The following is a 23,885-nucleotide window of genomic DNA, read 5'->3' as shown; positions in this document are numbered from 1 at the left end:
GCGAGCTGCGGCCGGATCCGCCCCGGCGCAGCAGGGCCCGACTCGCACCCACGACCCCGGGCCTCCGCCCTCGCTCCCGGCCCCGGAGCGCCCCGGGCCTCCCCGCCGCCCCCCGGCAGCGACGCGGGCGGCCAGGACGCCCCGAGAAGGCCGGCCGCCCGCGGCCACGTCCCGGCCCGGCCCGCGCGCGCCGAGGAGCGGAGCCAGGGGCCGGCGCTCGCTCGGGCTCCCTCCCGGCCGCGCCGCCTGCAGCCCCGAGGGCCTCCGCCGGCCCCGGCCGCAGCTCCCCGCGGCGCCCGGCCGCCGCCTCCCGCCCCGGCCGCGGGGAGCGAGCTCGCCCACCAGGTAAGGACGGCTGCGCGCCGCAGGGCTCCGGCTCGGGCGGGCGTGTTTCGGAAAGTTGATTTGAAATGCGTCCAAGAGAGAGCAGGGCCAGCCGCGGCTCCTCCCCGAGGCGACTTCCCCGCTCCCGCAGACGTTCCCGGCACCGGCCGGCCGGCGGGAGGACCGCCCCGCGCGCCCCCAGCGGCTCTCGGCGCCCGGGGTCGGCGAGCAGGCGGGCGCGCTCCGGCTCGCTCTCCCGGCCCCGCCCGGGCCCCGGCAGGTGAGGGGCGCGAGGGGGGAGCACCCACCCCACCCCTCGGTCCCGGCCTCCCCGCGGCGCTGGGTCCCCGCGGAGCCGTCCCTGGGGCCCGCAGGGGTGCAGGTCGGGGCGGAGTCGGACTCGGGATGGGGAACCGCGGCTGGGACCGCGCGAGGGTGTGCGCGGGGGCGGGGGGGCAGGGAAGGGGAAGCGCAGTTGGGGGGCGGAGGTCTCAGTACAAAACGCGTTGACTTCAAGTGAAATCAGATCACTCGGCAGTTCGCGGTGACTCGCCTCTGCTCCCACCCCACGTTGCTCTGGGCTGGACTCTCGTCCTGGGGACCCCGGGCACTCCCGCCGTGCTTTCCCAGGAGTGCGGCGGCCCCGGGCTCCCGGTCCCGGAGCGCACGGACCCCAGAAGCAGCGTTTCCTCTCCTCCGCAGGTCCTCCCGGCCCGGCCCGAACATGCTGGACGGCCTGAAGATGGAGGAGAACTTTCAAAGCGCCATCGAGACTTCGGCGTCCTTCTCGTCGCTGCTGGGTGAGTGTTCAGGCCGCGCGCCCCGGGGCGCACCCTCTTTGCACCGGACCCCAGCCCTGCAGCCCGGCTCGCCGGGTCCCGGTCGGAGGAAAGGGACCCCGCGCGCCCCGCGCGCCCCGCGCGCCCCGCGTCTGGCGCCCAGTGGAGCCCACGCGCCGTCTGTCCATCAGTCCCCGTGTGTCCTTCCTACCCCAAGCCGCCCCAAGGCCTCCCGCGCCGGGCACCGAATTCCCCAAAGCCGCGAGGGGCGGGCGAGATGGCTCGCGGGCGTCTGAGTGGCAAGTGATTAAAAATACCCAGGGCTGGGTTTTTAATCACGGAGCTGATGGACGCGTCGCAAATGCCGCCCGCTTCTCCGCGGCCTAGGGGCGAGCGCGGGGCAGCCGAGGCTCGCAGGCGCCCAAGTTCGAGGCGGCTTCTCGCCCCCTCCCTGCCCCCACCAGCTCCAGCCCGGGTCTCAGCCTCGGGCACGGCCGAAGGGCTTTTCCGGGCCGGTGGGCAGCGCAGCGCGGGGATTAGCCCGCGCCGCAGGGCCCTCGCCTCGGTTTTAATTAACTGGAGCCGGACCTCGAGGCCGGCGGGTCCCCCCTGCCTCCCGGATCCTTCTGCAGCGACCGCGGAGGAGCCGCGAGCCAAGGGCCTCGAAAGCGCGTCCTGCTGACCTGAGGCCAGGGATTCGCAACCCCACCTCCCACCCCGACCTGGGTGCTTCTCGGGTGTTTTACTATTTTAGCGGGAGGGGTTTTCGTTTTGTCATTTAAACCTCTTGCCTCTTCCCGGCATTCGGAACCGCTAGAGCCGGGAGGTGATGGTGATGAGACTGGAGACGGTTCGGCTGAGAAACCACATCCAGGGAGGACCCCCCACCATCCCCAGCTGAAACGAAATCCCGGGCGCACTGCGTTCCCTCCTTTCAACCGGGTTTGCGGAAACTTCTCGACTCCGTCCAGCGTCGGAAGAGCGTGGGGGGGTGTCCCCCTCCGCAGCTGGCATTGCCCTGGCACGGAGCGCGCGCGACCTTGTGCCCACAGCGCGCGTCGCGGCTCCCAGTGTGCGCTCCGCGGCTCCCACCGCCCGGGTCCCGGCCCTGAACGCCGAGACAGGACAATTTTACAACTGAAAACTATCTTTTCTACTTTTCTGAGTCCTCCCCTGCGCGCCCCAAGGCGACAGGCTCCACTCAAGAGCTGGTGGCAGGATCCCCCCCGGGGGGGGGGGGGGAACCACAAGAGTGTCGCGAGGAAATGGGGAAGGGTCAGGCCCTTTGGGACACCACGCGCAAGAGTATTGTTATCAGGGGACATAGGCCTTCTTTAAATAGCTGTGAAATGTGCCGACAAAAGCGGCCAAGTGTTCCCCCATCCTAAAAATAGGGCATTCCCCACCCCCCCACAAAATAGAGGAACAAAACAGACAAAAGTCCAAAGGGTAGGGTAGAGAGGATTCCCTCTTTCCGCGGAGTGGGTTTGGGGTGGGTGCAAAATCGCAAGCGCTGCAGCTGAGTCGGCCGGATTCCCGGAATTCCCGCAGCATCTCCGCGCCCTGCTTCTTTCCTCTTTTTTTTTTTCTCCTCTTCTATTTTGATGCGTCTTAATTATTTATATGTGTACGTACGAAAATACACATAAAATCCTCCGTTTAAACCCACCTGCAATTTGTACTCCGGCCAAGGCACAGCACTTTGGGGGTTCATTGCTTTTTTTTCCACAGTACTGAGTTTGCCTGGAGCCAGACGGTATTTTTCTGTATGCCTGAGACTTTTTAGGAAGAAAATAAAAGTTTTAAAGCTTTCCCTCAGAAAATACAACAGAAATTGCATTTTAGCAAAAAGACAAGACCAATCCTCCAAAATTCTTTTTATAGACTCACAAATTTAATATTAAAAGAGACAAGCAGGGTGAGTGACTTAATGCTTAGGTGATAAAGGTGGGAGCGCAAATTTATTTGTAGTGTAATTGTACGGGATGTGCGCTCCTTTGCGCGAATACCTGAGTAGGTTGGATCATTAAGGCCGCTTATTGATTTCCGCCCCTTCCCATATAGGAGAATTTGAACTTTCCCACAGAGTCGCTGTTTTATTAGAAACAACACCTGGTTTGATTTTTCTCTGTTTTCCAAAACTCGGTTTGGTTGATTAGCAGGGATGGGGGGTTTTCCGGGATGGGAGCGCGGGTTGCAGGGTGGGGGGTGGAATCGGCGGGTGTAGGATTGATCGGAGTGTGGCCGGGGTGCTGAGCCGGCGCGGTTGACCCGCGAACGTCTGTTGCTGCTGCAGGCAGAGCGGTGAGCCCCAAGTCTGTCTGCGAGGGCTGTCAACGGGTCATCTCGGACAGGTTTCTGCTTCGGCTCAACGACAGCTTCTGGCACGAGCAGTGCGTGCAGTGCGCCTCCTGCAAAGAGCCCCTGGAGACCACCTGCTTCTACCGGGACAAGAAGCTCTACTGCAAGTACGACTACGAGAAGTAAGTGATCGCGCCGCCGGAGCGCGCCCCCCGCACCCGCGCACCCAGAGGCGCGTTCACCCGCAGGCGGTGCGCTCCCCGGGGCCGCAGAGACGCGCGCGCTGCGCCCTCCCCGGGCGGCCCCGCTGGCGTGCCGGCCTCCCAGGCGCCCTCCCGGACTCGGCTGATCCCGGGGGACACACCTCTGTGCGCGCTCCGACCCACCCGGCTCGTTCCCGCCGCTCCCCTTCTCTGGGGTGCCCCGCGGGCTGCCGGCGGCCAGGTCTCCTGGGGGGCGCCCACGCCGTCGCACCCACGTGTCTGCGCCCCCCGCGCTCTGGGATGGGAGCAAGCCGTGCGGCTTCAGCTCCCGCGGCCTCCGGCGCGGCCCGTCCCCTGTGCGCATCTGTCCACGGGCGTCCCGACAGCCGGGGCTCAGCAATGCTGCTTCCTCTGCGCTCTGCGCACACCCCGTTTGCCTTTGCTCTCCATGATGCCCCGGACCCCTCCTTCTCCGCCCAGAGTCTCCAAAACCCTGGGGGCACAGGGGCCCTTAGGCCGGAAGCGCGGCCTGGTCTGAGGCCCCCTCCTCCCTTGCACGCCTCCCCTCCCCCGAATCCCCCGTGGGGGTGTGCACCGCAGCCCCGCACCGGATTCACTTCTCTCCAGCCGAGGTGAACGTTCTGGGGTGTTCTGAGAATTAGTTGGCAGGTATTTAAGCAAGTAGATTATTTGGAATCTCGATTTCTGTAATGCCTTAAAGCCTGGATGCGGCCGGGAGTGGGAGTTAGAAGGATTTCCTGGTTCTCGCCAGGCAGGCCCAGAGTTGCTTAGTGGGTCCATGGAGAAGGGGAATTGCTTTTCCTTGCAAGAGCGGCTAGTTCACGGGGACACTGGCTTCGCAAAGCTGATCACGCACGGTTTGGAGGAAAATGCAGCCGAACGCAGGCCTGTGTGTGTGTGTGTGTTTTTTTTTGCACACGAGGATTGGTGTGTATGGCCAAGGGGCCGCGCGTGCGTGCACAGAATTCCGAATGTGTTACTGGTGAATAAGACAGCAGTAGGTGAGGATAATCGAAGGAGGGGCAGTGTGCACGAAAAGCAGCTCCTATCACGGTATTCAAAACACAGCCAAGGGGTGTGTGTGTGTAAGTCTCCTTGTAGCAAGAACAACAACAAAAAACGCTGAGAAAAACCAGAAGTGTCTTCCTTTCTGTGTTGCCTGGGCTATGGGTTACTGAAAGCTGGCGAAGCTCATACCCAGTGACCACACACACGCACACAATCTTTTTTTGGCCGCAAAGGGCTCTTTTGCCCACCATATACTTGAGCTTTGCCCTCCTGTGGAAGGGGTCCTGGGCCTGGATGCTGGTTTTGAAAAGATAACTTTGCATCTTTAGCCCTAAAAAAGAATCCATGTTCGGTTTTGGATGAGTTGGACAATACAGAAACGTATAAAGAAATGAAAACACATGACCACTTTACAAAGTGGTAATTATGGTTAACATTTTTTAAAGAAGACATGCCTGTATCCGTTCTTGGTTGTCTGTTTGTTGCCACAGTGTCTGAGTGAAAAGTGCAATTTTTAGGGAATTAAGCAGATTTCGCCCACAGAACTTCAAGTATCACCTTTGGATAAAGCTTCTGGTGGATTGCTCGCTTCCCCCCTCCTCCCCCCACCCGCCCTCTCCTGCTTTTCATCTGAAGGTTTTGGGATTGTGTAGACCCAATCTTTATCTTTCTGCTTATAGATTACTGAAATGTCCACATCCTTCAGGCACAACACTAGCGAATTCAAAAGTATTGGAGCTTAGGAAAGGATTTGGGTTGTGAATTTCTATTCTGTTTGTTAAAAAAAAAAAAAATCACGAATCAAAGAAGGCTTAAGGGTCAACACAGCTGTCTGGCCAGTCAGATCTTCTTTAAGGAAGTCAGGCTGTGTCAAGAGGGGAAGAAACAGTTGTTGTAAAGTACTTAACACAACAATGTCCCCTCCATTTCAGCCTCCCAGGTTTGGTGCAGTTTGGGCTTATTAGCCTACTAGGGTCAGTTCTCCTCTCTCACAGCTATTTCTGCAAAGGGAAAATTGCAGGGATCAACTTGCCAGCTGTTGGCCAGAACCAAAAAGATTTTGTAGAGGAGCATGAGCTGCATTGTTCAGAGAGGTGTTGATGTTACAATGAGGGGTTTTCGTTTTAATTTTAACGTCTATTTCGGAAACACATGTGCAAAAAATGGAGTTGTTTGCACTCGTTAGCTCAATGCACACTATCACCACGGGTCTGTGCCCGGCCTCTCTCTCTCTCTCTTTTTTTAAAAGGATGACTTTTATTCCTAGTTTCTCTTCCGTTCCCCATCCCAATCCCAGCCTTCTTCAAAACAAAATGGGGTTTTAATACATCTGATCGTCTTAACGGCATTAGCATGCATGGTGGTTGCTGGGTTGGTTTGTTTCAAAATTAGGCTCAAGACAGATTCCTTTAATCAGCCAGCTGTTACCAAGCTTCTCGCGGCAAGGCATTGGGCTGTGGGATGAGAGGCTGTGAGACCGAGTCCCAGCTGCCTTCAGGGGGCTTGTAACCCGGCCCTATTGCCTTTCTGTATTCTCCCAACTATGGAGCATTTCTTAGAAGCCTCCTCTAAGGGCAGGACTAGGTGTTGCCCAGAAGCTCTCCTGAATGACCAGATCTTTATCCTCCAGAGGGTCAATTCAGCTGCAGATAATCACCGTGAGACAGGCACAGCACGTTTCCTCTTTAACGAATTGATCATTTAAGAATAATTTTGCCCTTTCGAGTGGGTCTTTTTAAAATCTGAGGCCCAGGCGAGGCAAACAGAGGGAGGACGGAAAAGAGGTGGAGGTGAGGCAGTGGGACAGCGTGGGGGTAAATGAGGAAGCACATCATGAAGATTCGGGGCTGGTGTGCCCTGCTTTCCAAATTCGCCAAGTGTAAATGCTATTCCTTCATGTTAAGATCAAAGAATGTATAGCCAATGTGCAGTCTCCAGGGACGGTCATACACATAAAACATAATATTAACAAGGGGAGTTTATTGTATTTGTTTTAGCCATTTATATGTGCTTTTTCAGGCTGTGGGCAGTTTTGCATTTGAATTATTAGCTGCCTATTCGTGGTGTCAGGTGGCCAGCTAAAAAGGTGAAAATTCTACTCCATCAGCTAGTGGCTTCACCTTCTTGGTGTCAAACACCAAATTTGTCTAATTAAAAAAAAATGGAATTGACAGTGGCATCTGAGACACAGCCATTTGTTTAAGACTTCAGGATGTTTTGTTAAATATTTGTCTCGTACACTATGACACCCTCAGGAGTAATTTATCTTCTGATCATCCAAAACAAATAAGCATTTAAGGTGGAGCGCAGAACACTGATTTATGAATGTCCATAGGAATTAAGAGCTGGAGGTGGTCTTTTGGTGCATGACAAGTCATCAGAGAAAAATAACTCGTTAGGTGGGGCGATATGCTTATGGTACTGCTGAAGCTGTACCAAGTGATGTAAAATAGGAGGATCCTCTAGGTATGGATGTTTAAAGACTGGATTCAAAGGTTTTCAGTATTCCTGAAAGTTAGCAGACAACCAAAATATTTTCCAGCCTAGGGGACTTCTATTTATATAACTGTTGTTCCCTATTTAACTGAGTCCTCTGTGATCTGGGTAGTTTGGAGATTTCCCTGAATTTGTTCCAAACAAATACTGTAGTTGGACTGTGGCTGGAGACAGAAGAGGCTGCTGAATAACGGGAATGTGGTAATACAATAGATAATTAAGCCTTCTGGAAGGGATCCCACATTTAAATCAAGTTTATATTGTTTCTTTCATGTGCCTGGCAGCTCGGTGCGTCAGCCGGGGCCCTCTCCCCTCACATATGAAGTTTATCATTATCCCCTAGATTGTTCTGGACATCCTAGGAGCAGAGTGGGATAGTTCTGCTGTCATCAGGGCTGTTCTCATAACATCACAACTCCCCACATGTCAGCAAATCCCAGGCCTTGCGAGACCTTTCCTCAGAGGGCCGGTCCATGTTTTCTCCCCTTTCTTTTGGAGCAGACCAATTTTCTGAAGAAAGGGACTAAAATGGGGGCAAAGTGGATATCACATTTAGAGTCGTCTCTATCTTGCCTTGGACCTGCTGATTGGCAGCCCCTCGGAGATGATGGCCGAGGTAATGATCTCTATTAGGACCAGTAACGAACTAATTCTGCGTTTTGTCAAGGTGTAGCGTAGGATGTGAGTGTGTGTGTGTGTGCGGGGAGGAGAATTCGTTTAGTCTTATATTCCTGTGACATTACTTGGAGATCAAAATGGGGCATGCAGCTACTCATAAAAGGAGCCCAGAGATGAAATTACAGAGGCAGTTGTTAGATTTTTGCTGTACTTACTTTATCTTTTGCTGGCCCGGCTCCTGGCATAATAAAATGTAAGGAATATAAAAATCAAACACAGCTAGGTAATAAATTGATGTCTGCATTAAATTGCAGGGGGGTTTAGCTCGGGATAAGCACTGTCCACGGGCTGTGGCTGTGTGTTGATGCAGGCCGAGTAATCTCTTTTTTTATTTAGTGGGTGATTGGAAACAGTCCTTGCTCAGAGGTGTTTTCTCTTTTTATATGTATTGGTCCCTGGGTAGGACTTCCTTGGAATCTCAGACTTAAAATTTTGAAATAAAATTAGACAGCACAAGTAGATATTAATAGTATTCTGGGAATTGCATATGAACAATGCTTTTCAGAGCAGGGTTGTGGGATTCTTTTGATCCTTACATAAATGGAGCACATTATAAAAAGTTATTTATCCAGTCCAGTGTTGCATACTGTAGAGTCCTGGAACTTTTGTCATCCACCTAGCTACTAAGGACTTGCTTTTGCTTTCAGGTTTCAGTGACCAGAGCTTTTCTGAAAGCTCATCGTTTGTCTTGCTTTTCAGTTTCATTTTTCTAATTTATAGCTTTTTGTATTCGCCGAAATGCTGTTACTGATTTTAGAGAGGCCTCGTCACCGTTGCTTTTTCATTCTGGAAAATTTTTTTGGAGGTCATGAGCAGGTACTGTTTCTCTAGTGAGAACAATTTCCATTTCTTGAATTATCAGATAATTATTCTTTTCGGTCAAAGAAATCATTGGGGTCATAGCGTTTCGAAGTGAGAAAAGAGACGGGGATTTAAGATACGCGTTATACTATCAGAAATTTGGTAAAGCTCCTTAGAGCCAATGCCCATACAACACGTCATTGTTGAATCACGTCAAGTTCAAAATAACCCATATTGAATCCCGTCCACTTGATTGTTCAGTACAATGGGAGTGAACTGGGCGGGGGGGGGGGCGGGCGGGGGGGTGAACTATGGAAGGAAAATATGCACTCGCATGGGAAGATGTAAAAACAATTTCTGCCACAACTGTGAACTCTTAGTCCTATTTGAGTGCTTTTCAAAAAATTTTAATTTATTTTTAATTATTTTATTAAAAAAAAAGATTTTATTTATTTATTCATGAGAGACACCTAGAGAGGGTCAGAGACACAGGCAGAGGCAGAAGCAGGCTGCCCGCGGAGATCCCGATGCAGGACTCGATCCCAGGACCCCGGGATCACAACCTGAGCCGAGGGCAGAGGCTCAACCACTGAGCCACCTGAATTATTATTATTTTTTTAATATCTTTCTAACATGGATTTTTCAATGTCCTTTCACATCTTCAGAGGGGAGTTCTTAGTAAGCCACTTGCGGGCTGAGATGGGAGGATTGGGGGCTGCCGAGGTGGAGGGCCGCTCACACCCTCTGCACGGAGCAGAGGGGTCCCTGTCCTGGGAGGGCCCTGTCCTCTTTTCAGCAGGCCTGAGGCCACCCCCTAGGAACCCCTGTGTTTTTCTGAAAGTCTCTTAGTGACATGTAGACCAGTGTTATTGCCAGCAGCCTTTGCAGATTTGGTTTGGGAGAGTTGGTGATTTTAGGAGCCAAACGTAGCAAAAGTTCTGAAGGAAGTAACATTTGAGGGCAGGAGAAAAGAGGCCCTTCCCTCCCGTGTGCCTGTTTTACTGGGACCTATGGGGAAATGGGCCAGCCGTGCCTTGGGATTTTACATCATCTCCTCAGTCTTTTTGACTCGCACGATGTGGGATGTTTAAGTCCATTCATCACAATTAGAATTAGTTATGTTATCGCTGACCGACGTCGGCTGCCGCTTTGTGTCTCTTTGTCATATATTAAATGAAACTCAGCCAACCGCCTTGCTGAAATGAAGCGGACACCTTCCAAATGTCAAATTGTTATTTGAGTCGAGCACAATGATCTGTCTCTATATTTTTAACCAAGACGAAATTAATAAAATTGCTATGGCCCTGGCATTAATTAGCGGGAGGATTAGAGCTGTATGGGCTAAAAAGGAGGTGTAAACACTGTAATCTTGCTACATGTTTGTTTTCACACTACTGAAAATAAATAAAATGAGACTTAGGATAGGGATTAAGTTTCTTTTGGCATTACACAGCAGATTCGATCGGAATGCAGCAGGAACACTGAAGTATTAGCAAGGCATGATGGAAGGAATACAACCGTGGCCCTCAGTCAGTTTCCCACCTTGTGTGTATGCTTGCTCCCATCACAGATGACCCCATCTGGGTAGTTAGACAAAGATTTTTAAAACCTATCTCCGTGCCGTTCTTCTCACTGGCGCATCAAGGCAGCCGAGTCATCTGGAGAGCTTGTCACCTGGCTGCCATGCTTGAATTAGCCAGAGTTGCAGGAAACCATTGCCAGATTCCCCATTAGTGCACCATAATGTCACAACAACTAAAAATACAAAATGGACTGTGCTTTTCCTTAGTCCTCTAGCTGAAGCTCCACAGGAGAGTTTGGTCTCTGCCGGCCTTTCCAGATTCCAGTTTGGGGATCCTATTTTTGGATAACAGTAAATACGTCTGGCTTTACTGACTCCAGTGTCTCCCTGCCCTATTAGATTTGTGTTTTATCATTATTATCCTGTAATGGACAAGCCCTGATAGATGTCTGGCCACTATGGATGGGCCTACCTTGGCTGACAGGCCCAATTAAACTCTGTGTGTATAACAAATATCTTCAGCGTCCAGCGTTGCTGGGAATGGACCCCATGCGTTATCTGGTGTTCACATCTGGCCCCGTCCCATTCTGCCTCCCCCTCACTCCCCTATGCCCTGTGGAATTCTAGTAACTTGACTCTTGCCAGCATCAGATCTTACTTAAATACCATCTCATCAACTGCCTCATTTTTTTCCCCAGGCCATCCTTATGGACCATTAGTCCTCTTTTGATTTGCTCACGTGGAGGAAACAAATTAGTCTTCTGTGGATGCAGAAGTCAGAGAGTCCTGTCACATGGCCACCCAGTTATAGAGCAGGGCTCCGCTCAGCAGTTGGCAAGGGGCATACCCCTCAGGTTTGCATGATGCCATGACCATCGATTGCTCTTTGGGTGACCATGTAGGCACCCCTGAACATCCTCTGAGTGTGCCTGGTACCTCCGTAGATGCCGCTGTACGTCCTGCCACTCTAGATGGATGTTTTTTTGGGAGGGAGGGTGGTCAGAGAAGTGCCTGAGCCTGATGCTGTCACCAGTAAATCAGAAGGAGTTATTAGGTGGGAAGCCCGGCTGGCATTCTGCTAGGAGGTAAACACACCATTCAATCCCAGCTTCTTGCTGTTTCTCTGGACATGGCCTCTCTCCAGCCTGGAAAGAACCATCCTTTATCTCTGGAGCATCAGGTTCTGCTGCTGCAGCGGGGAGGGATCTTTCCAGCAGCCTCCTCTCCGGTTCCATGGGGCCCTTTGGCCACACCAAAGCCACGCCTTGACTCAGTTCTGGTGCCTCCTCCCCATCGAGCCTCAGGAACCTTTAAAAGGATTTTTGAAAACAAAACAAAACAAAACACCCCCTCCTGAACTCCAGATTAGCCTCTTAAGCTCATTAAAGTTCCTTTAAATACCAAAATGTTGGGCTCCTGGGGACTATCCCCCCAAACCATATTTTCATTCTTCACATTGTTGTCATTCACTGTGCAGCAGATTAAGGGCAGCTCTCTCTGGGCCCAGAAACGGTCCCCTCTCTCTCTCTGCAGGAGGGTCCAAATATGTCTTTGTTTGAGTACCTCAATAGCCTGAACCTAACTAAGGAGGAGCCAATGTCGGCTTGGCCTGGGGGCCCCCAGCTCCACGCTGGAGAAGAGGTTGATGTCTTTGGAGAATAAGATGGGGCCCCAGACGGGGAGTGGGCAGTTGAGTGGAGAAGACGTGGCTTGTACAATTTTCAGGAGCTGGGTCTCCACTGGGTCCTCTCCTGGTCCCTAGAGAGGCCCGGGATGGATGAGCACTCCAGTGGCCTGGATTTCAAGGGCCCTCCTTGGCCTAGAGAATGAGGCTGGTCTGGGGAGCCCCCTTTGTGGGACCCAGCAGAAACGCTGGAGCCCAGTTTCTGTTCTTCCCCTAGGCGTTGGTGGACTGTCACAGGTCAGAGGTGGATTTTTATGGCCATACCTGCCTTTTGCCTGATGCTCCTCCCTCTTTACTTCGTCATGCCTCTTTTCCAAGGAGCCTCCTTAATACACCCACCCCCTCTTTGTCATTTCAGGCTTCCTTCCCTAAAGCTGGCTCTTGGGGAGAGCTTTCTGGTTTTGACAGTGGAACAAATCCTTTTTAACATAACCATCGAGAGAGTTTCCTCCCCTGCTGCTGGCTCCCCTCACCCCTTCTCCTCCTGCCCCTCCTCACATTGTAGCAGGGATTCCTTTGTGCCCCGGGGACAGTGATGGCCGCCATCTTCACAGGAATGGAGCCTGAGCTCCTCAGAGATGAAAACCAGTTGGCAGTGCCATGGGGTATTCTTTGGAAACCCAAAGAAGAAGAACATTCCAGAAGACCCTCCCTTGCATTTCTTTGGCAGGAGTGTTTGCCTGGTCCCCATGCCTCTGTTTCCCCTGGGGGCTCTATGTATCTGGCATCCCTAGATTCAACCAGGGCACTACTTTCTACAAGTCCAGTTTCAAGATCGCAGCTCAGACTTGCCCTCTTGCTTATCTTGTGCTCTGAACCCATCTTGTGACCTTTGAAATTTCATATTATCTTGTGTACAGGCTAGTGCCTGGTCTTAGCTATCTGTCAAACGGGGCAGGCTATTATGAAATAATTCACATTGGGATGCACATGAGAATGTGGTGTTCTTTCCAAGATACTTTTTAACTCGAAGGGTGTTTAGTCGAAAAGGAATGATGACCCAACAGTAGAGTTTGAGGTCCTAGAGTGGGACCAGCAGAGGAGATGATCTTGGACTGGAGGCAGGTAATGCTTCGTAGGGTGCCTTCCTGTCTGTGTGTAAGGCTGGTTGGGATTACACACCCGCTCCTTTTTTCTGGGTTTTATTTTCTCTACACTCTGCTGTTGGCTGGGGTCTTCCTTTTAAAAAATCCACATCCATAGATGGAAGGGGTTGGACAGGTGGGCGAGCATGGTTTGGGCACTGCATAACTCCCTCCATTACTGGAAAAATAACTGGAAACACATGTTCTATTGTCAAGAGATGTCCAAGGCACACTGTCTTCATCTGTACCAAGGAATGTGCTAACAACCTCATAGCGTTATTGTGAGAATTAAATAAGAAAATGAACATGAAATGCTTTTTGGTAAAATACAAAGAACTAGACAAGGTTGGATATTATTGTTGATTTTTTTTTATAGGAATAAGAGGATACGGATTCTCTGGAGCTGTGCATGATAACTCTGAGTGCTGTCTAGGTGGTTAAGAGCCTAGATTGTGAAGGCAGGGTGTCTGGGATCACGTCCTTGCTCTGTTGCTCACCAGCCGTTTCCGTGGGCAAGGGTCTTACTTTCTCAGTGCTGGTTTCCTCTCCCTAAAATGGGGATAATGATAGTACCAACCTCATAGGGTCATTGGGTTAATATTTATAAAGCGTGCAGGTCCATGCTTGGCTTGTAGGAATTGCCCTAAAAGGATGTGTGGACAAAAACGTATCCTTTTCCATTTTCAAGAGCCCCTTGCCTGTATTATCTTGATTGGACCTCACAACAATTTTAAAAGTCAGATAAGGAGAGTTTTTTTTCTTCCCCCTGAATTTTATTGCTAAGAAACTGAGGCTCAGAGAGGTTAAGAACTTGCCCAAGGTCACGCTGTTGGTAAAGAGGGAAGCTGGGATGCTGTTCCCAGCCGCTGACTCCTGGTCCAATGGCCTTTCCTCTAAATCACACCATCTGCTGCTTGAATTCTGGTGTTCACACCCCAGTGAGATCACAATTCTCAGTTTGTCCTGTTGAACCAGCTCTTGGAAAACAAGTCCCCACCTGCTAGATACTTGAGCTTTTGGGCAGCCTTCTGACGGTCAGCTGTTTCTATGTTCCGTGGTTTTGAAGGAAGTTTTTTGGATTTGGGGATTGCCTGAGTGTGTATGTGTATGTGTGTGTGTGTGTGTGTGTGTGTGTGTGTGTGTGTGTTTGTGAGAGAGAGAGAGAGAGAGAGAAAGCTGCTAGCATACACTCATCGCACTCCTGTTTATCAGACTCCACGCCCACAAAGCCATCCTGCCGCCATCTTTTCCGGTCCCATTCCATCTGCATTGGTCTCCGTTGTTCCTCTAGCTTAGCTGTTCTTCCCCCACCGGAAGAATGACAAAAAGGCAGACAAGCATCCATTTTTCTCTCTCTCCAGCTCCCACAGTTTGCTATTGGTGGCTTGTTCTGGGAGCCTGTCTGCACATTTGGCAGCAGAACTGTTAAATATCAGATCTGGAGCCTTCCAAACATAACTTCCATTGGGACTAGCCAGCAGCTGTCCATCCATTCCTTGCATAACCCCTTTCCAAGGTTTCTTCTGAACTGTGTTGTATTTTCAAGTGAGCCTCAGCCTCAGCTAGAAAAGATCCCGCTGTGCCCTGGAATGAGGCTGGTTTGCAGAACTGTTGATTCCTTCTTGTTTATGACTTGGCCTGGCCGGATCAAAAAAGGGGATAATGGAATATTGGCTTTTAAGGAAATTAAGTATTCCTGTATGGCTTTACTTCGCTCACCAGCGCTGACACTTGGTTCACTTAAAACTAGTTCCAGTCAATTTTAGGGAGATGGAATGTACGCGTGAATTTAATTTCTGTAAAGTGACGTGTAACGAAACTAGAGATTTCAGGTAAAACAGCAGTAACTGGAATCCACTTTATCTGGTTGTATGTGGATTTCTCAAATTGAGAATTAAATGGAATCTTATCAACCATTGGTTTATTAATTAAATCACTTGTTCATTCATTTCATCATCAACCAGACTTACTAAATTCCTCTATGTGCTAGGTATGTAAAAAATGAGCAAAATGGAGCATTGATGTGTTAACAGTCTAGTAGAGACTGCTTAGAGGCTTAAATTAAACAGAGGCCTAAGAGAAGAGTGAGATTGTTAAGAGTGACATGGCCTGTTGGACAGAGAGCCCACTGACTTAAGTCCCTTGGTTCTGCATTACTCTGTGCTATTCGTGATCTTATTACTGCTTGTCACAACATGAAGGATATATTTATTTGTTGCTTTGTGGCCTATGTTACTAGGTCATAAACTCTGTGAGGGCTGAGACCTTCCTGTTTTTGTTTTGTGTTATTTCTTGAGACCTGTATCTCAGCATCTTGCATGGGACCTGACACATAGCAGGCATTAGACAAATATATGTTGGTTGAATGGATAAACTCATCAACAGGTAGCTTGCTTGGGGTTGTTATAAAAGCTTCATGGAAGAGGTAATAAACTAATAAATAAAGGCATATTTCAAATCGTGGTAAGCACCAAGAAGCAAATGAAAATAGTACATAGTAATACAGAACCAAGGAACACCACGCTTTAGGATATATTATCATATAAATCATGAGAAGAGGGGAATGCCCAAGGAGATACAACACAGAGTGGGAGAAGCACCTGCATTCAAGGAGCTCATCCTTGATGGGATGACACAGAGGCAGAGAATGCCGGGTGAGTGGATTTCTGGAAGACAACGCAGAGGTGGAGACTTTCCACAAGTAGGGCTACCTACTAGCTCTTGAAATTGGCAGCCATTGGTAACCTTATCAAGAGGTCATCAGAAGCATAGAGGGGATGGGACAGCATTTTAATGGGTTGTGGAGTAAAAATTAGTTGACATAACAGAGGGAGTGATATGACCAGCTCTTCTGAGAAGGTGGCTAGCAGAAGAAAGAGCAGAAGGAAATAAGGCAGTGCCGGAGGTGGAGCTAGAATGAAGGGAAGATGTCATAGGATGGGCTAGTTTTGAGCGTCCTTGATGGCTAAGATGACATTAGCCAGGAAAGGAAGGAGGCTGAGGATCCAGGAGAGAGGGCGGCCTCCAGTTGACAGAGGAGCAGCTAGCTGGGGGAAGGGTCAGGGACACATCTAGGGCACATAGAGTCTGGCCCTGCTCTCCTCTCTCCCAACCATTTACTCCCTTTGTCCTTTTCTGCCTGCCTCTGTAGATTAGCTGGAACTGACACCACGGAACAGAGGGTAGCAGAAGGTAGGCTGTCCCCCATCACTCCTCAGGTAGCTGCTGCAGATTCCCACATCGCTTCTTTCCCAAGGCTGCCTTTGTTCGTGGGCCCGAGGGGGCCAGCAGAGTGAGTCTCCAGCCTGTGTCCTCCTTCCTCACACACTAGTTGTCTTAGGGTGAACCTCACTGTCTGTCATCTTCCTGGCTCCACTCTTTACCCATCAATGGGTGACATTAATCATGTCACCTATTGCTTAATTTATCCATCCAACCCACATACATCTGACTCCATCGATGGAGTCACAACTCCATTTGGTTATAGTGTGGTCCGAGGTGTACACCGTGTGGCTGATTCCTCAGGACAGGTGTGCAAGCCTGCCCAGGCCCAGAGCTAGTCAGCTGTGCTTGGCAACTAGACCGTCCACATGCCTGGCAGTTGAAGGGGGCTTTTGCTTCCTGTGATACTCAGGAGCAACCTGAAGAGAAGGACCTCCAGAATGGGGACACCACCCCCCTCGTTGCCCAGGGTGGCCGGGTCTCTCCCCCTGGCTATCACTGTTTGTGGTCTCATTCACACGATTGGTTGGTATGGTAACTTTCTCAGACTGGAGTCTAGAGTGACCTGGAAGATGGCAGTGGGTTTTTCCAGAAGCCTTGGGCCATAATCCTGCCTTTGCCTCTGCTCTGGCTGGATAGGCCTGGGCAAATCACATAATCTCTTTGAGATCACACGGTTTGCCTCAGTGCCTTTCCCTTGAGCTCTCTCAGGTGTGGAGCATGATCGCAAACTGTCTGATGTGCGCAGGGAGGGAGTGGGAATGGTTTTGACAGGAATTTGGGGAGTGGTGCATGGAGAGGCGTGCAACTTTCCTTAGGTCTACGGCTGTCACATCCGTATGACTCTAGGAAAGAAAAAATAAGTGTCATCAGGGGTCCGAACTCTTCACTTAGAAGAAGGTTAAACTAAAATTGGTGCTACCAATGGAGCTGAGTGTTGTTCAATGGCTCTGCCTCTGTAGCCAGTAAATTCAGTGGGGAAAAAAGAAAATCCGTGACAGGTTATTTGAGATCATAGACACCCAACTGATTCATGGAATGAGTTTTTCTACTCGTCACCTGGCTGTGGAGCTTGGTTTGGACTGAGCTTCACAGTGCCAGAAGGAAAAACTGTAATACACAGATTTCCAAACTTGATGATGTATCCCTTTTTCAGTTTCCCCGTTGACCATTAAAGAGCAAGGGCCAAATGGACCGCACTCTTCTAAGTGGCAACGTGGACACAGTGGGATTGTTGGAAAGCCATTAGTAGCCGAACCTAGTTAATCTCAGCTCAGGTAAATGCTCTTCCTCACTGGCCGCTTTCCCTCAGCTCAATTATTAAAGGATTAAAGGACTTCCCCGATGAGCTCCCTTAAAATTTTAATGATGTACAGTATTGTAAGGGGTTGGACTGTTACGACAAAATGATTCAGCTTTGCCGATAGTGGCAGAGAGTGAATCAGAGAGAAAAGAAGGTTCCGAAGCTTGTGTCAGCTGTAATAGGTAAGACCCGCCAGCGGTGAAGTCACATGTTGTGGTATCTGGGCAGCTCACATTCCTGACTTTTAACCAGATTGAGCCAATTTCTGGGGGCAAGATGGAGGGACAGTATGTCCTGCCTGAGGCCCCCCCCATCCAAGTATACTTCTTCTTTCTTAGGGTTGGATAGTATTTTCAGGAGAAGCTGATGGCAAGATATGATTGTTTTATTGTAACTGTGTCTACGGGGGTCATTTGGTTCTCAGTGGTCCCTTTGAGCTTTCTTGAACATGAAGCATGGGCTTCAAGTTGTCCCCCCTTTTCTTGGTGTGTGTGTGGGGGCAGTAACATGTGTGCACACGTGCATGCACACACATGGGCACACTCTGTCCCCTTGTGTAACTGGGGGTATGCACATGTGGGGTCACGGGGACGAAATCAGAGGTGGGAATCTGTGGCCAGAGAACTGAGTCTGCACTTCTGAGTTTCTGTGGGGACCCAACCCATGTCAGACCCGTCAGTGTCAAGGGATAAATTCTGAGCTAAGAGCTGCAACCAAGCTTAAAATCCACGCATGCCAGTGCACGTGGGTGTTCTGGATATGCGGGTCTGCAGTGGGGAGGGCAGCGAGAGCTGAGTGGCTGGCACTGTCCAGGTTGGTGGCGTCCGTCTTAACTGCTACGTCTCCATGCACCTCGCTGACAGCCTAATTGATGAATCACTCAGCATTTAGAAGCCCTAGATTTCAAGGGTCATTTCTAATATTGAAACCCTATTTGGTATAGGATCTCTTTGTTTCTTGTTGTCTTTTTTTTTTTTTTTTTAATCCCATTCCTTATTCGGTTGTTCTAAAGCTGGAGTTCAGGTTATTATCATTTCCTCTGTTGGGTTTTCAACTTTCCTTCTAAGCGGTGCAGCTGTCTTGACTCAGTTTCTTTTCTCTCTGCTTGGAGTTTACCAGTTAATTAAGAATAGTGCTGTAGTTAGAGTAGGATTTAGAACTGTGGTCCTAACCCTGTTTCCGCCAGCCAGAAAGGTAAATTTTACGTCATTCACTCATTTACTTATTCAGTTGTATTTATTGAGGACCCACTACGTGCTAGATATCATTACAGGCTCTCGGGGGAGAGCCTTGAACAACAAAAAAGAGAAAATCCCTGACTTCATGGAACTTACCTTCTAGATGAGAAAGAAAACAGTAAAGAAACAAAATACACCCCCCACCCCCACTGCCACCACCGATACGCACAAGTTTGACTTTTCCTCCTACTCAAATATGTCTATTTAATGCTACAACCCACCCCTACCATCTCCACCACCCCATTATGTGTCTATATTTTCCCTTTTTCCAGCCACTAACCACCTCCTAGCATATGCTATAATTTACTTTTTTATTATGCCAATATATCATTTCCCCCATTAGCGTGTAAGCCTCATGAGAACAGAGCCTGGAACAGTTTTGCTTACTTGTCCAATGCCTGGAACATGATAGGGACCCTGAGCCCGCAGTGGAAGATTGGAGGGCGGGATTCATTGATAAAGCTGTCTCATAGCAGTGGTAAACAGAAGAGCAGACAGGAGGTGATTCCAGGGTATTCCCCCGAGCTGGGTACTTCACGGAATTGGAGAGGACGTGAGGGGAGAGGGGTCCATGGGAGCCGTGGGGGCAGCGAGAGTTTTCTTGGCTGTGGACAAGATCATGTATCTGCTTCCGAGCCCATCATTTTATTCCTGAAACACTTCCATAGAAGCCAGAAAGGAGGGGGAAAGGACACAAGTGAGTGAAAAATCCAGCAGTGTTGACACTTGGAGATGGTGTTTGGAGGAGAGGTTTCAAACCTGGGTTTTGCTTCAGGGTGTTCACGAGTCCCCTGAATTATTTTCTCAGATGTAGGAGTGTGTAGGTGTGTGTGTGCGAGCACATGCACGTGCATGCACAGGTGCACTTTTCTGGGTCTGTAGATTTTGTTAGATCCTAGAAGCTGCCTGTGATCCCCAAAGGGGTAAGAGTTAGTGATATGGAAGAAAGGAAAGTGTGAGGCACATTCTCGCATGGAGGTTATGGGCACGGATGGCAGAAAGTCGGACATACCTATCCCCCGCTTTCCCCACCCAGCACATGATAAGGGTTCAAATCTCCACTCCGTTACTTCGTAGATTAACCTCTGCGGAATCCGCCTCCTTATTTCTAAAAGGCAGAAACTATCTCTTTACATATGTTACAGGGATTAAAGATCACGTGTGTTCATACAGCATCTAGTAAAGATCCTCGGTCGATGGCAGCTAATTATACTAATAATTTACCCACTGATGTTCAGCACTGCCCACCAATTGTCGATTATGCCCATATGGGCAATTTTATTCTCATACCAGTGGTTTGTTTCTTTCATTACTCTTAAACCTCAGCATCACTTTTCTAAGAATTCTCAGTGGACGTACCTAATATTTTTAAAGGACGTAAAGGCAGACAGATCGTCTTGTAAAGTAAAAACACACATCAGATGCCAGAAAGAAGAATCACGAGCAAGAAATCCTTGGTTTGAGAACAGGAGCTTTCAGACAGATAAAATCTACTTCCCATTGTTGGTTTATACGAACCGACTGATAAACTTAAGCCACAGGCATCCCGTATTTATTTGTTACATTAATCCTAAACCAGAAGATAATTAGCAAATTTGCTAAGTAGGCTTATGTTTACCCATCTTTGCCAACAATTGTGATCATTTGTTGGCGGCTGAAGGTTGAACTGAGTTCTTCTGTCTTGATCACAGCTGTCAGGAGGAAATAAGGCACTTGAATCTCACAAATGTGTGAACTTTCTAGGTCTCGTGTTATATGGAACAGAGGCTTAGTCTCTCTCAGAAGGTACCAATAATGATGAGACTTATTAAGTTATTGATCATCCTTTATAAGCAAAGCAGCAGAATGGACCCTAATTAAACAATTTGCTAATAGTCATTTGATGAATGGGCGTACACTTCAGTTTTCAAGTTTATCTATAATACGAATTCACTTATGCATATATTGTCAGTATTTTAGTTTTTTTTTTTTTTTTTAAGGACTTATTTGAGAGAGAGAGCAGGGGGAAGGGGAAGACGGTGGAGAGAGAATCTGAAATAGACTCTGCTTGGCATGGAGCCTGACACGGGGCTTGATCTCATGACCCTGAGATCATGACCTGAGCCAACACCAAGAGTCAGATGCTTAACCGACTACACCACCCAGGCGCCCTAATGAGTATTTTAACTTTTACGAGGGAGTGCAAAGTCTTTATTTGTATTTTCTTTTTATTTATTTTTATTTTTTATTTATTATTATTTTTGTATTTTCTTTTTAAAATCACAGTTTCTTGGGTGCTTGTGTGGCTCAGTGGTTGAGTGTCTGCCTTTGGCTTGGGGTGTGATCCCGGGGTCCTGGGATCGAGTTCCGCATTGGGCTCCCCACGGGGAGCCTGCTTCTCCCTCTGCCTATGTGTCTGCCTCGCTGTGTCTCTCACGAATAAGTAATTAATTTTTAAAAACAAAGAAAATCGGTTTCTTTCAATTCTTCTTTTTTTTTAATTTTTATTTATTTATGATAGTCACAGAGAGAGAGAGGCAGAGACACAGGCAGAGGGAGAAGCAGGCTCCATGCACCGGGAGCCCGACGTGGGATTCGATCCCGGGTCTCCAGGATCGCGCCCTGGGCCAATGGCAGGCGCTAAACCGCTGCACCACCCAGGGATCCCTCTTTCAATTCTTCTAATGCTTGCTTTGAAGCTACCAGGAGAACTACTGGTGATGGATATTGAGAGCCTGGAGGAGAGAAAAGCCTAGAGAGTCTGTGACAGCAGACGCTGCATCATGTACTCATCATCCCAGTCTCATTTGAGCCGAGGAAATTGAGGCTCACAGAGGCTGAGCTGCGGTCCCGATGTCGCATGGTTTCTGAGCGGTGTGGATGGGAATCAGGCTCAGGCTTTCCAGAGCTCCCTGCGGAGTGTCACAGCTGCTTTGTCTGCCTGGCAAAGCCCTGGAGATGCCTCCTGTTCTCATCACCAGGTTGTGTGGAAAGGTCATGCCAGTCCCTTTGGTGGAAATTGAAATTCAGGCAGTTCTGGGGCAGTTCTGCGGCCGAGCACATAGGTTTAAGTCACCCTGTAAGCATGAGTGAAGTGATTATCCTGGACGGAATTGCACAAAACTGACCAAACAGTGATGGAGAAACAAAATCTGCAAAGATGGAGCCATTAACCTGGCAAATGGTTCCTTCCACCATTTCGTCTGGGTTTGGGCACACAGAAATTTGACCATGACTTACTGTAACTGTACCTTGCGCCTAAGAGATGTTTATATATTGTATATACATGTAGATTTGATGTGTATGACACATACACATGTGGAATCATTGGATTTTAGTGATAGAAGGTACTTTGTAGATTATGGGTGGTGTACACAGTGAAAAACAGGAGACCGGTTGCCTAATTTCTCATTTTTTAAAAAAGATTTTATTTATTTATGCATGAGAGACACAGAGAGTGAGAGGCAGAGTTGGAGAAGCAGGGTCCATGCAGGGAGCCCGATGTGGGACTCGATTCCGGGTCTCCAGGATCAGGCCCTGGGCCGAAGGTGGTGCTAAACTGCTGAGCCACCCAGGCTGCCCTGATTTCTCATCTTTATTTTTAAAGTAATCTTCTATAGATGGCATATAGCTGAGTCTTTTTTTATCCATTCTGACCATCTCTTTTGGTTGAAGTGCCTTGTCCTTTAGTATTTGATGTGATTATTGATATTGTCGGATTTCAGTCTGTCCTTTTGCTCTTTTTATGCTATTTTATTTTCTCTTTTGTTTTTGCTTTCTCTTTATGCACTGTTTTTGTTGTTGTTGTTGTCCTCCATTTCTCCTTTCATGCCTTTTTTTATTTAATGGGTTTAAATTTTTTTTTTTTTATCTTTTAAAGATTTTGTTTATTTATTCATAAGAGACACAGAGAGGCAGAGGGAGAAGCAGACTCCCCTCGGGGAGCCCGATGTGGCACCCAATCCCAGGGCCCCAGGATGATGACCTGAGCCAAAGGCAGACGCTCAAGCACTGAGCCACCCAGGTGTCCCTATTTAATGGAATTTTAAAAATAATTTTAGTTTCGTTTAGTTATTGGATTCCTAACTATGGTTCTTTAAATTATTAGTTTTTAAAAATGTTTATTCCCGGCATTATAATATGTATCTCTAACTCTTCAAAATGTGTGTAGAGTTGATATTGTATCATTGCACTTAACACTTAAGAACCTTAGAACTATATTTACTCATTTATTCTCTCCTTCTGTTCCGTTTGCTATCGTTGTCTGAATTTTTTCTCTCTCCTTTGGATTGTGTCATTTCTATTGATCTACATGTAAGCTCATCAACACTTTCTTTGTCATCTTTGATCTGCTGTTAAGTCAATCCAGTATATTTGTTTAATTTTAGATATGGTACTTTTCAGTTCTGGAGCTCCTCTGTCCAATTACGGTAGCCAGGAGCAATGGGTGGTTACGTAAGCCTAAATTAAATACAGTTGAATACAGTGAAAAATACAGTTCCTCAGTTGCACTAGCCACATGGAAAGCACTCGGTGGCCACATGTGGCTGGTGGTACTCTATGAGGCAACAGAGACATAAACCACTTCCATCACTGCAGAAAATTGTATCACACAGTGCTGTTATAGAATCGCTGATTCTTTATAATTTGAGTTTTTGGTTACTATTCCCTATCTTTTCCTTCTTTGTAAGCGTATTTTTTTTCAGTACATACTTACGCATAGTTATATTAGATGCTTTAAAATCCTTGTCAGGTAGGGGCACCTGGCTGGCTCAGTCAGTAGAGCACTTATTTGTATTTTGTATTTGTATGTGACTCTTGATCTCAGGGTTGTGGGTGCGAGCCCCACGTTGTGCACAGAGATCACTAAAATAAATAAATAAAATCTTTAAAATCCTTATCAGATAATTCGAACATCTGAATCATTTTGGAGTCGATCTCTGTTGATTCTCCTTTCTCTTAAATACGGGTCATGTTGATGATTTTAGATTGTGCCCCGGAAATGACACAGCAGAGGTAACCTGAATTCTTCTGTTCCTTCAAAGAGTATTTATGTCATCAGAAATTTCCAGTAGGCAGCTAACTTGGTTGAACTCAAACTGCAAACTCTGGCTTTCCTATGGCTTTCCTCACTTCAGCATTTTGATCCTTAACTCGACTACTTGGAGTCTACCCATTGCAGGTGGCATCCAGGGGCCAGCTAGAGGTTGAGGTAGAGCTTATCCGCAGGATAAGGGGTTC

At 48.7% G+C, this 23,885-nt stretch overlaps 1 protein-coding gene across 1 annotated transcript in view; it reads left to right on the top strand.

Moving 5' to 3' along the window:
• Positions 1–532: 532 nt before the first annotated feature.
• The window catches only part of LMX1A (LIM homeobox transcription factor 1 alpha), a 152,631-nt gene continuing 129,278 nt past the window's right edge, over positions 533–23,885 (top strand). The window contains exons 1-3 of the mRNA XM_072814529.1: positions 533–604; positions 1,027–1,124; positions 3,400–3,586. Of these exons, the coding sequence (XP_072670630.1) occupies positions 1,049–1,124; positions 3,400–3,586 (263 nt within the window). The 5' untranslated portion in view covers positions 533–604; positions 1,027–1,048. The remainder of the gene's footprint in view (positions 605–1,026; positions 1,125–3,399; positions 3,587–23,885) is intronic.

This window comes from Canis lupus, chromosome 38 (assembly GCF_048164855.1).
Source record: "Canis lupus baileyi chromosome 38, mCanLup2.hap1, whole genome shotgun sequence".
Classification (NCBI taxonomy): domain Eukaryota; kingdom Metazoa; phylum Chordata; class Mammalia; order Carnivora; family Canidae; genus Canis; species Canis lupus.
This window is presented reverse-complemented; position numbering and strand designations above follow the sequence as displayed.